The following is a 13,413-nucleotide window of genomic DNA, read 5'->3' as shown; positions in this document are numbered from 1 at the left end:
TTTCCTTCCTCCGTGGTTTAGTATATTGTAGCGTTAGTTCCCGAAGTCTCGGCGGCTGGTTGCGAGTGCGCGGCCGTGGCGCGCGCCTAAAAAGTTTTGTGTTTGGTGCCATCCCAGTGTCGTTTCCTATTGGAAAGCTATTCTTGATGTGAACCATGCGAAAATGCATCACAGTTCTGTGTGCTGACGTTAGGAAGAGTGGCACACGCTAGATGGCGACAGTTGCACCCAGTTTTTGGAACTCTCTCAAAGGGAAGCTGGAACTGATCGATAATGAGGGGCCTGTAGTTAGTTATATTTCGCGTGCTGCAGCAAACGATGTGTCGTGTCATAAAGAACAGCCCTACAGCAACGCGTTGCAGCAGAAAAATGCGAGGCCAAATTTTGCGTCAGTACCTCTTTAACTTCACCATTAAAAAGATAAATCGTAATACGACTAGATGGCGCTAGCCGCCGCCCAATCTAAAAGATACAGCTATATAGGTGTTCTGTAGTACAGTCAATCAATCTATCTATTCAATCGTGCTCACTGAAACAAACGCCATTAACGTGCTGCTAAACGATGTCGCTTTGCATTGACTACAGTGACTGCAAGCCGAGATTTCACGCCCATCTAACGGAAAAGTTTGTGCCGCTTTGATTGAACAGCGCAGCCATGTCGGCGCGAAGGCAAGTGCTGCGTATTCAACAATTCGCCGGCCACGGGATGTGTTCTTCATTCATGAGTCGCCCCCTTTTCTCTCGGCATTTGGGTGCAGTGTGGTGGTTAGACGTCGCTTGTGCTAGCATCACTGGCTGTGTGGCAGATATTCGATCGCGTGCGCATACCGGCCATGCCGAAGGAAGCGCTATAATGCAAGAAACGGCTGTTCGCGCTAGTTAAGGCTCGCTCTAGTGTTGCAAAAAAAAAAAAAAAGACTACCACTACTAGAATGATGAGAAAGCGCAAGCACTTTTTTTTTTCCCCTCAGAAAACTGTGCGCACGAGAAATGAATTTATGCTGGTAACAAGTAGCGATGATTTGATTCAATACGACGACCAGGTTCCCCTGCACCTGTGGGAGTTGCATCCAAAACGCCACACACCACTACCGATTTAAGTGGGTAGACCTTGTGTATTCCTCACGGATGCCTACTGAAAAATCAGCATTGTCACTTTTCACTGGCATCTTTGCGATGGGTCAGCAACAACAGCTATGGGATTCTCCAGGTGTGCAAGCACCACAGGTTGCATTCAAGAAACTCCTTCCGTGTCTACCAAACATGAAAATGATTTGTTGAACCAGTTTGTTCAGCATCATGTGTAGGGGGAGTGTAGAAATGGTTTAGTCCCGTGCACTCTTCTGAACGATTTTTGCGCTCCCCTGCGTTAGAACATTCGTACTGGTCAGCCACAGAGCTTCATTGTTGGTTTCCCTTGCTGCTAATTACAGCCAGCAGCTGCATGTTTACACTGAAGTGTGGTCAAGTTAGAACATTCTTGTTCAGTGCACGAAAATGAGAGTGTTCATTAGTGCAACAGCAGTACATTCATTCGAAGGACAACTTGTGTTGTGAATCCCATTAGTTGATTACACATAAAAACATGCGTGCCTAAAAGCCCTGTATGAATACATCTTTGTTCAGAGTGAAATTGAAGGTTGACACATGTGGTTATCATTCTTTGTCAATTGCTAAGAATGATAATAAATAAATGGCATGATATTCCTGCTTTCAAGGAATGAGCATGCTCGCTCATGTTAATGCACTGGTCGGTCTGGCTGATCTACGCACTGCCACTCATGCAATGTGCCATGCAAAAACAACAGGGGTACATATGTGCTTAAAGGGATCCTGAAACAGTTTTGATGATTTTGTACAAACACATTGGGCCGGTAGACTAAGTCCCAAGGGTCGTTTATAAGCGAATTTGAAGTCTCTGTGTAAACTGCGTAATTTACTACTATGCTTTAAAGCTGCAGATCGCTGCGACTCGTCTAAATGCGTTTTCAACCGCTCATTCACAGAGCGACATGCTGTGCCCACTTGACATCACTGTGGCTGTTGATCTGATTGGCTATGGAATATGCAGCACAGGCCTCGTGAAGGCGGAGCTTAGCTCAGAGCGCTCGAAGGAAAAGTTCAGAGTGAAAGGTGGAGCGGAGAAGGGTATCCATTATTACTTGCAGCTGCGTTAATAAGGGGTATGTCGATTGAGTTATGGTGCCAACAATGCTCCAGTAGTGGTCTAACCAAAAACGGAATGTGAGAAAACCGTTTCAGGGGAGGGGGGGGGGAAGCTAGCAGTCATGTACTCCCACATTTTCTCTTGTACATCTATCAATGAATTGCTCCATACTGACTGCTCATTCTTTTTTTTTTTTTTTTGCAGCAGGGAAAAGGCACTCGCCAAGTTGTCGCACGTCTTTTTTCCTCTTGTGCGAAATCGAATGCATATAAAGTATCACTGCAACTTTTTTGCACCCAATGTGGCAGATCGCAGCAAAACGAAGAGTTGGGCTAGCTGGCTTGCATTTATATTGCAACAGCGCAGAGACGACGCATAAAGAAATACTGAACGAGAGCTGACCGGCAACTGGTTGTGTTATTCAAGCAAATTTGAAAAGGAAACAGAACATGCATGCGCAACCTATGCACAGGACAAAAGACCACACATGTAGCATCACTACATCTCCTAGTGCCTCACCTAGCTATCAAGTAGTGCAATTGACAGTGCACCAACACACACGTGACCCTTTTTGCAGATAGGAAAGGCTTCAGCTCTTATGCGAAATTCCGTGTGTCTGTAAACGGTGGTCTTTTGGCAAAATTGCAGAGGGCTACCGCAGGCAGCACAGTGGGCAGATAAATGGGAGAGCGGTGCACTTTTTGAAGAGCTATGGTGCTTATGCAGGCGTACATTGAAGCAACGTTTGCCCCACATGAGAATAAAATGGAATAATTGCCCACTGTCTATGCAAGCTATCTCACAATACAGCCTACCCCACCTGTGGTTGTTCCCATAAGAAGAGCCATTTGCAGAAAACTCGCCAATTCGCTACCTTTGGCTCAACCATGCGCTCCTGTGGCTGCACCTATGACCTATGCCGCAGTTTCAGCATGACCAGCCTATCACACGTATGCATTTCCTACCACGATGCATCCATGAACATCATCTATATTGCGTTCCATCCTTGCGCTATCGCCCCGTGCCCGGTACATTTTGGTCAGGATCGACATGCCCATTATCAGGGTTACATTGCATTCTCGATAGGAAAGTGGCCAGTGCCGAGTTTTCAAGAAAGGAAGCGCACACAAGCCTGATGACGATTATTGTTGTGGGACAAAAAGACACCCTTTTTACTCGATATTTTTTTAGAGTGTAGATATTTGATACCGTCGCTGGCCCAATGGGTGCGCGCCGTTGTTACTTTACTTGGTCAAACATGCCTTGCAAGCGAGCTGAAGCGACACCTAACCGAACGGTGAAAGAAAAAAGTGAGTGGAAAGTGGGGTGGGGTGTAGCGGTTAAAAGATTTTTAACCCGTGCAGAGAATGCTGCTTAATCCATCTTCATTGCAGTACATTGGTGCCTTGTGGAAAAGCATATTGAGATTTGGAAGGGGCTGTTAGCACTAGTCATGGGACGCTGCAAATTTTGTCCAGTTACTCATGCGTTTGTATTCTACATATTTGGTAATTACTGACATATAAATAAGCTAATGACAATCATTTCGAGCAGTGTATGACATTTGTGCTTGCCTAAAAAAAGAAAAACAAAACTATATTGTGCACCAGTTTCTTTGCCACTCCTCGGCATTAGGAATCTTTAAAATTTCAAGGTTGCGAGCTTTACAGATATGTAGTTAGTGATTTGACAGGCACAGCAAATGCTAATATAAACTTTAATATTATTTGCACAGTGGGGTGGTTCAAAATAATACTTCCATTGAAATAGCAGTGTTCACATTCACACTGCACAATTATTTATTTTCACGTACTGCAGCCTGGTTACGAAGCTATCGCAGGAGTGGGTCCAGAGCAGTAAAAATACAAGAAAGAAACTCAGAATAATTCAAATAAATACAAACAATGGCAGATCAAATAGTTATGAAAAATGCTATAAAGATAATTATATAAACATTGCAAGGCTAGAAGATGTCTTTCAGTGCCTTCAGAAGTCCATCTTTTTCTAATGAGCGAATGTCACCTGGTATGGTATTCCACATTTCAATACATCGGGCTAACAAAGTGTGTTTGAAGAAGTCTGTGCGATGATAAAACACATATACTTTGAGTGTATGGCTGTATCTGGTGAATGTTGTTTTTGCAGGGGTTATGTAATTGTTGTGCGATGAATATTGTGGCGAATTGAAAAGGAAGTGGGAAAGTTTGAGAGACTCGATGTCCTGTCTTTTAGAAAGTGAAGTTAAACCAAGGTGTTAGGTGGGATGTCGGTGAGAAATTGCAGTCATAGCGACTGTATATGAAATAAATGGCTTTTTTCCTGGGTGGATTCAACGAGTTTATGTCACCGATTTTGTATGGGTACCATACAGTGGCACCATATTCAAGTGTTAGACTTATGAAAGTATTATATGTTAACAGTTTTGTTTCTTTGGGGGCTAAACGTAGTGAACGGTTAAGATATCAGACTTTCCTTGAAGCTTTGTTGCAGGTTGTGTCGATGTGTTGAGACCATGATAAGTTTGTGGTGAAAAGAAGAACGGCTATTGGGCTAGTTGGTAGTTGGCTTTTTACCGTGAAAAGGAGGCCAAGATATTTATATTGTGGAACCCGCTGTACAACGTAGTCGTTGAACGAATAATTGAACGTTGATGAGGTTTTCTGCCTGCTAAAACACATGGCCGCAGTCTTTTGGAATATAATGTTCATCTGCCAATTCTGACACCATGTGCGAAAGTTTAAGAATGAAGCGTTGAGTGTATAATGATTATCAGGTGAATTGATTGTGATACAGGGCATAATCATCAACGTAAAAATGAATCTTAGTGGAAACTACAGAAGTAAATAATGTACAAGAGGTAATTAATGTACAATAAGAGTAAAGTCCCCAGCACAGATCCCTGGGGCACTCCTGAAGATACTTGTGTTTCGCACTAATGTAATGTTTTATAAGATACATATTGGCAACGATTTTAAGAAAACTACCAATCCAGTCAACAAGCAGGGGGTTCTTTAACAAAAGATTGAGCTTATATAGCAGTTTTGCATGAATGACAGCGTGAAATGCTTTTGAAAAGTCAATGAATAATGCGTCCACCTGAATGCCTAAGTCAAGGGCGATAGAAACATCATGTGTGAATTCTGTTAGCTGAGTTATGGTACTGAATTCACGCCAAAAATCATGTTGTGCACTGGGGAGGGCGTTGTTAGATTCAAGAAAATTATGTTTGAAGACGATATGTGCTGTTTGCATCAGTGCGAGGTTAGTGATATAGGCCTGTGATTTGAAAGAGATTGCTTACTACCTGATTTGTGTAGAGGAGGCACTTGTGCACTTTTTCCATGATGATGGTACAGTTGATGTTATGATGGTACAGTTGATGTTAACAATGATTTTTCAAAAATGACTGACAGGCATTGGTCTGTCCATAATGAATAACGATGCAGAAAGACGTTAAAATTGTTTGGGCTAGACGACTTTTTGAATCAACATGTCAAATCAAATTGAGTACACCTTCTATAGACACAAACACGTCATCGATAGAAACAAGCGAGGCACAAAATGTACTGCAAGAAGAAATTTCATCATTATTCTGAGTAAATAACGATATGAAATATTTATTAAAAGAGTTGCCAATGACCTGTCGCTCAGTATTTGGAGTTTAGCCAAGAATATGTATTAAGGGTCGATTGATGCGGTAAAATTGAGCTCCAAAATTTTCTGGGCTTATTCCTAGCCGTCTTTGGTAAAGTGATTGTGTAGAAAAAGTCCCTAGCAGCATTTATTTTAGTGCGAAGCTTTTGCTTCACTGCAATAAATACGGCTCTCCGCAGAACATTGCCATCACGACTTGCACATCTTAGTCGTGGTAGACGACACATTAAATAAAGTATTTCTCTCTTTATCCATTGAAGTTCAATGTTTTTTTTTTTAGTTTTTGTCGGAACATATGTTTGAACACATTTTTTAACAAGGTTTTCAGAATAACACACCAAGCTATTCACATCACCAGTATAGTTAATTTCATTAAATGCATCAAACTCGCTATTTAAGTGTCAATTTTGGACACATTATTAGTCATGCTATAGTCACGGTAACTTATGCATTCATACCGGCGTTTTGTAACAGTGTGGTGAAGACATAATAATACGTCTTTGTGATCAGAAATATCATTAATCACACGAGATATAAAGCCCCTTGTATAAAGTAACGCACTTGGAAAAACAGTCTAGGATAGCACTCTCTCTTGTGGCATCAATCACAACTTGTTTTAGTCCTACGTTTAATTAAAGTTAACCAACTTTCTACAAAGTGGCAAATCAGTATCCAGGATGGACAGGGATTGCCATAAGATGCCAGGCACATTGAAGTCACCCATGCAAATTTGGTTCTCTGAAGAAAACCCTTTTTGGTTTATGAAACTGCTAAGTACCGTTAGCTGTTGCGGTGATGAGCCGAAGGGCACGATAAAATACACCGACAATTAGAGGTACTCGCGATATGGACCTTACACCAAACAGTTTCGATGTCTGGAGGTGACTTCAGTACAGAAAAGCTCAAATCAGGCCTCAAGAAGATGGCAACGCCCACCGCGAGCATGTTGCCTATCAGCACGAACAGCATTGAACCCTGGTGGAGTAACTTCCAAGTCATAAATGACAGCGTGAAGCCAAGTTTCCGTGACACCAATAATGTGGGGACAATCAGTTGTAAGCAAGTGTACAAAATCAGGAAGTTTAGTATTGAGACTTCTGGGATTAATATTCAGTAGGCAGATGTTATCTTGTGCCTCATGATGTGGTCGTTTCGTACAATTAGATGAAACGGTAGAGCTCTTAATAGACTGTTTCGAGGACTTAAGTAGTGAATTGGGAATGCAATCCCAGTCATACCATTCACTATCAACATATACATGGTCATACCTTAAGTGTACAGTGGAACCCTTGTCTCTGAAAGATGCAGTAGCATTCTATTATTTTTGATGTATAAACCGTACATGCTCCGAGAAGTCTTCGGTTATCCATAGTTTAGAACCCTTTAGCTTGTGGGGTCTCGACTTGGCGGGTTGCAGCCATGCCACGCTCTTGGAGTGAACGGACACAGCAGACACGGTCGGTACAAACCAAACAACAAACACACATTTATTTAACTACTTTTTAACGACGATATCGTCCGCCAAGTCGATCCATCAATTGCTATTAACACGCTAAGACATCCTTACACACAATTTTCATACACCCCAAAACATGACAAGCACACAATAACATACCCAAGGCGTCGTCGCCAATGCTTGACTTACCACGTGTGCCCCCCGGCGCGCAGGCTGCGGTACCACGCGCCGAGGACCCACGCTAGAGACAACCGTTTGCGGCAACCGCCACGCGCAGAAGAGACCCGCTCTACTCTTGTCCACCACCAAGGCTTGCTTTCCACCAGGGGTCACCGCCGGCACTACACCATGATGATGAGGACGATAGTGGTGGTCAACTCTCGCGAACACAATGCCATCTATCGCCCGGTGGTTGTAACTTGAAATGCGGCTTTTGGGCGAGGCATGTGTGCCACATGGCACACACAACTTTACAGGGGCTGTCAGCACCCCCACAAGCTTGAAGCTATTCCTCAACATCTAGATCTTTTCGCAGAAATCAAGATGCCTAAGAATGACAGGGCGGGATTTACTACCATGGTATGTATCGTTCCTGTGGAACCGTAGGATCTGCGGAAAATCAACCTTAAGTGTTGGGTGTCGTTGGACGGTTTATATGTATCTTATTTTTCTAAATCTAAGCCTTCTTTTCTATACTGCCCCAAATTTTGTATTTTCATGATTAAAAAAGTTGTTTCTTTCCTTGTAACCTGCTCCAAATTTAGATTTTAGTTCTACGAAAATTGCTCCAAATTGTCCTGTCATTGACACAATTCACATTCTGTAGACTCCTGAGAATACGCCTTGTTACCACCTCAACATCCTTACTTCTTCAGAACACTGCAGATCATCGGCCTCGTTCTTAAAACAGTTAGTATTGCCAGCTAGTCTTAGTGCTCCTACGAAATTTTCAGCCATTGTTTGATTGCGACCAATCATTCCTGTGTCAAGCATAATTCACAGCATCCACACTGGTTCCCATCCTCAATTACGCCAGTGCCCATACCGTGTGTCGGCTGCTGAACAATGGGTAACAGAGAGCAAGTCGACGATGACGCGTCATTTGCCCTTTCCACAGCCCCTGGGCATCTCCTGTGGTGATGGAACACAAAAAGGATGGGTCAATATGCTTCTATGTAGAATATTGTCGGCTCAATAAGATCACTCGCAAGGGTGTCTATCCACTCTCCCGAATAGATGATGCCCTCAACTGCTTGCAGAGAGTAGAGTGCTTCTAATCTCTAGATCTTTGCTCCGGCTATTGGCAAGTAGCAATGGCTGAAAATGACTGCGAAAAGACAGCTTTTGCGTGCCTGGTGGTTTGTACGAATTTACTGTCATGCCCTTCAGCCTCTGCAACATGCCAGCTAACTTCGACCACATGATGCATACCATACTTCGCAACTACAAGTGGAAAACATGCCTGTGCTGCCTTGATGTAATGTTTTCGGCCAGTTTTCCAACACATCTCATTCACATGGGTGAGATACTGACCAACCTCTTCTCTGCCGGCCTCCACCTGAACATCCAAAAGTGCCGCTTTGCTGCCCATAAGTGAACATGTTGTATCAAAAAGTAGTGTCCTTCCTGGCCCTTCCACGCTTTGAACAGTCGCAGAATTCCGAAAGCCCACTTAGCTCAAGGCACTTCGTAGCTTTATAAGGCTCTCCTCTTCTGACAAGCAAAAAAGCAAGTTGTCGATGTCATCTGGATCGTAAACAAGCTATGCCAGCTCGCCTGTACTTACCAGTGGCAACTTCAGCCATGTTTGCAGCTACTATCTGAGCGTGGAAGCATCAAATTTCGATTTCGACCCGCCAGCGTGGGAAGAATCTGACATGCTGCCCTGAATCGATTTCCTCGTTGTGCTTGCCTAGTGTAAGGCTCGATGACTAACATCCTTTACAGAGCTGACAAAACTAAACTGTGCTTGCGTTGTCATTGCCTTGTAGAAGAAAGTGCTCATTGCATCCTTCTACTGTCAAAGGCGGGGGTTATGAAACAGAGTTGGCACTCGCGTCACATACACAGGGTGGCCTGCATTTACAAGTGTGATTACAGAATTGGCCTCCAGTTTGGAAAATTGGTTTTCTTAAAAAAGTGAATGACTTATGGTTGTATAATTTGGCACCTATCACCACGGTATTGACGAAAACACATATTCCAAGTTTTATGGAAATTGGTTGATTTAAAAAAATTGCCAGAGTTCCGCTTCAAAGGGGGACGTGGCAATGAAAACTATTTTTGTTATTTAGGAAGATAAAGTGATAAAATTTAGCATGCAGATTTCATTTCTAGTGCTGATATGATAACTGAAATCGGTTTTTGGCTATGTAATGTAGTTTCTGAGTACAACACTTCATAGGCTATTATTGTCATCTCAAAATTATTTAATTTATTAGACATAATACCATCAAACTTTTTCATAAGGTAATTAACAGGGGCCCATTTCATGCTTTAATGCTATTGGTTTATTTTTTAACAGCCAAGTTAGCACACAAAAAATACCTTTTGAAATGTCCTTTGCATATTGTCTTATTATCAACTTAAAAAAAAAAAAAACCTATTATAAAAATTTGTGTAATGTGTACAGAAACATTGACACTCACCAATGTTTGGCACTCACCACCAAGACACTCACCACCAACATTGGCACTCACCAACAAGACATTGGCACTCACCAATGTCTTGTTATCTAAGTGCAGAAAACAGAATGGCTATATCTTCCTTTGTTGCGAAATGGCACGGAGATGACGGGTAGCCACTGCTTAAAAAAATGAAAGAAGAAAATGGAGCTAGGGAAACTCTGAAGGGGAGAGCTTGATTTTTGAGTGTCTTCCGTCATTTGTCGAGGGAAGAGAAAGCAATTTTTAGCTGACTTTGATCATTTATTGTGCATTCCAGGCCGCGTGCTGCGCTATAACATTTGGCTCACGTGTTCTCCGAAGCCTCTACTACCGATCGGCAGCGTTTTCTGGCTATGCTCAAAAAGTGTTGCAGGGTGCCTTTAAGTTTGACCTCACATGAATGATGTTAAATAATGTCATTGGAAATAAAATCTAGCTCCATCTTTTTCCAAACTGGCCTTGCTTCCTTCCCCCATGTAATACTCGAGAGAGCTCTTAAGGGAACCATAAATGATGATGCGCAGCCATGGGCGATGGTTTCATCCCAACCTTTCCGGTCTGGAAGCTGAACAGATCCTGTTGGACCAAGGATGCGATGGGAGCTTCCTGGCGCGCCCCAGCAAGTCCAAGAAAGGAGACTTCACATTGTCCGTCAGGTTGGTTATCTTAAACATCCTCTGGTGTATTTCTATGCACATGCTTGCACTGTTCGCACTTTGTTTATGCTGCTTTTAACCGGGGGAGGGGTGTGCCACAGCCAAACCGTATTGACCACCATGGTGTGCACTTTTATTGCGTTCACTGCAATCCACCATTTTTCAGCATTCTTTACAAAGGCCTGTGCAAAGAAATGAATGCTAAATTTTCACAGTCAGTGGGGACCTTGTGCACATATAATCAGTACTCAAAAAAAGCAAAGCAAAGCAAGCCTGGGTGTTGAGAAGGTGAAATATTGCGTGTGTGTGTAAGCGCAGTGCTGCTGCCATGTAATGTCACGTCACAAAGGTAAATGCGTCAACAGACGACAGTTACATTAAGTGCTCAGTTAATGTTGCAGTTTATTGTATGCAAAGTGAGTAAAATGCTCTTTTTTTATTGTCTCAAGAGAGAGGTGCTTCAGAAAGAGAGAGGCTTGAATGCCGCTGGAACAGTACTTCCACAGCAGCATTTTCACACCTAGAAAAATTGTTTTCAAGGAATACTGGTTGTGTTCTTCCAAAAATTGATGTTTTCCTTAGATGCTCACCTATGCTACCAAAAACTGATGTTATTTCAGGAATACTGCATCTAATTACTTTTATGCTCTGTTTTACGGGGAAGTTTATTTGCAAGGCTTTTGTTGGCTTCCACAAGTCTGCTTCTGCTAGAGAGGTCATGTACAGTATTCAGGCATCATAGCTGATTTTTATTTTTAAAAAAATGGTTTCAATTGTGGGTTTGCAGATTGAGCACTTTTTCATTGTTTCAAAAAGCTAGAAATTCGCAATTGTAGCTTTCCAGTGAATGAGCAGGCAAGAATCTGCGCAGGAGGAATGGTGTGGTGACGCACATCAAGATTCGCAACACGGGCGACTACTATGACCTGTACGGGGGTGAGAACTTTGCCACTTTGGCTGAATTGGTTCAGTACTACATGGAGAACCAAGACCAACTCAAGGAGCGCAATGGGGAGATCATTGAACTCAAGTACCCGCTCATCTGTGCTGATCCCACCACTGAGAGGTGAGCAACAAATGACCCTTTGATCACAAATGGTGCTAGGGCATCTTGCTATCCCGCATAAGAGGCATTCCTTATCAAGCACAAGTTTTCAAAAACATAGCTTGTGAAAGAGTGAGGCCTACTTATCGACACAATCCGCAACCAAAATTGCAGTCCCACATTTTTTTGCCTCACTTGAGTGGATCGGCTGTGCCACTTGCACCATCCTGCACCTAACCACCCCAGTGCACGAACTCTCTCATCAGTGCTGTACTGCACCGCAGTACCCGAATTTAGCCACCAGGTGCTTTAAAACGTGGCTTAAACAAAGTGTTTTCAGTTTCATCGAAACAGTTACAGTTGCATCAAGGTTGCGATTGCTTGAGCAGCATTCTGTGAACTTGGATTGTAAGGTAGTGATCGTGTAAAATCATTGGTGCGCCTGCTATCTCGGCAGATATCAGTGCGAGTAACTCGTTAATCCTTTTGTAAGCTGCGCTTTTAACACGGACTCAGCACGGAGAGAATCCCTCCAGTAATTTGTAGAGTTACCATATTTCCTCGCATATCAGCTGCACCAAAAATTGAAAAAAATCGCCTGAAAAAAGGGGGGGGGGGGGTATCTGTGAATAATCCGGAAGCAGAGGTCGGGCTTCACGGCAATGCAATACCCAATACCTCCCGTGCAGTCCGCATCCCCATCGGCATCGTCTGGGGCAAAGCCAATAAAAGCCAACACAAGCCATAGATAGACCCTCTCCGTAGCGTGTTTATTCACTTTTTGTGTGCTTTGTTTGATTTGGTCAACAGCGTCACAACAGTGATTTAACAGTGTCTTTCTGCAAGTCAGGTGTGGCCAGTTTGGACCTCTGGTCAGCCTTGTCTGGTGAGGCACCAAGAGTGGGTCTCTGTGGCAATCTTTCACTGCGAAAGAAAAACTCAAAATTATAGCTGCTGCGAGAAAAATTGGCAACAGAGCTGCTGTTAGGAGGCACGTTGCTGATGAGTCCTTTCTCGAAAATGCACGCAAGGAGAAGCGAGCATTTCGCTGCTTAAAGACTGGATCATACCCCCTTCTTGAGACGCAGCTTGTCAAATTTATTGAGGAGTGGAGGAGTCACGGCCATGCTGTGTCAACGTATATGGCGCAAATGAAAGCGCTGAGGTTGGCCCGCAAGATAAACATCTAACACAAGTTTCATGCGAGCCGTGGATGGCTCCAGCAATTCATGACCAGGCACAGATTTTCGATGCCGTGGCGAATGACTATGTGCCAGCGGCCTCCCAATGCCTACGAGGATAAGCTGTTGAGCTATCAATGTTATGTCATCGGGCTGCGGAAGGAGCACTACTACTTGATCTTCCAGGTGGGAAATGCTGATCAAACGCCAGTGTACTTTGAGATGCCCATGGACACCACTCTACAGAAAAATAGCTCGAAATCTGTAAGTGTACTGACAGGCGGAAACACCAAGCTACGCCGCACAGTAATGTTGTGCGCGTTAGCAGACAGTACTAAACTGTGCGTGTACGTAATCTTCAAGTGCAAAACGCTACCCAGCAATCTACTGCTGCCAGGGATTGTTTTGTGACACGAAGATAATGTTTGGATGAATGGTGACCTCGTCTGTGACTGGCTTTGCACGATTTGGGAGAAGAGGCCGGACCCATGTTGGCACGGCAGTCGATGCTGGTGTTGGACTCGTTTCGAGGCCACTGCACTGACGCAGTGAAAGCGCGCCTCACTGACCACCGCACCAACCTTGTGA

At 43.5% G+C, this 13,413-nt stretch overlaps 1 protein-coding gene across 4 annotated transcripts in view; it reads left to right on the top strand.

Moving 5' to 3' along the window:
* The first annotated feature begins 291 nt into the window (after positions 1–291).
* Positions 292–13,413, top strand: part of LOC142761644 (tyrosine-protein phosphatase non-receptor type 11-like) — a 156,173-nt gene continuing 143,051 nt past the window's right edge. The window contains exons 1-3 of one of the 4 annotated variants that reach the window (XM_075885219.1): positions 292–669; positions 10,468–10,599; positions 11,471–11,665. In XM_075885219.1, coding sequence (XP_075741334.1) covers positions 656–669; positions 10,468–10,599; positions 11,471–11,665 — 341 coding nt within the window. In that variant the 5' untranslated portion in view covers positions 292–655. The remainder of the gene's footprint in view (positions 670–10,467; positions 10,600–11,470; positions 11,666–13,413) is intronic. The other 3 variants (XM_075885220.1, XM_075885218.1, XM_037433921.2) reach the window with 3 other exon arrangements.

This window comes from Rhipicephalus microplus, unplaced genomic scaffold, assembly GCF_043290135.1.
Source record: "Rhipicephalus microplus isolate Deutch F79 unplaced genomic scaffold, USDA_Rmic scaffold_90, whole genome shotgun sequence".
In the NCBI taxonomy this organism is placed as follows: domain Eukaryota; kingdom Metazoa; phylum Arthropoda; class Arachnida; order Ixodida; family Ixodidae; genus Rhipicephalus; species Rhipicephalus microplus.
Note: the sequence above shows the minus strand (reverse complement) of the source record. Positions and strands in the feature narration are given on the sequence as shown.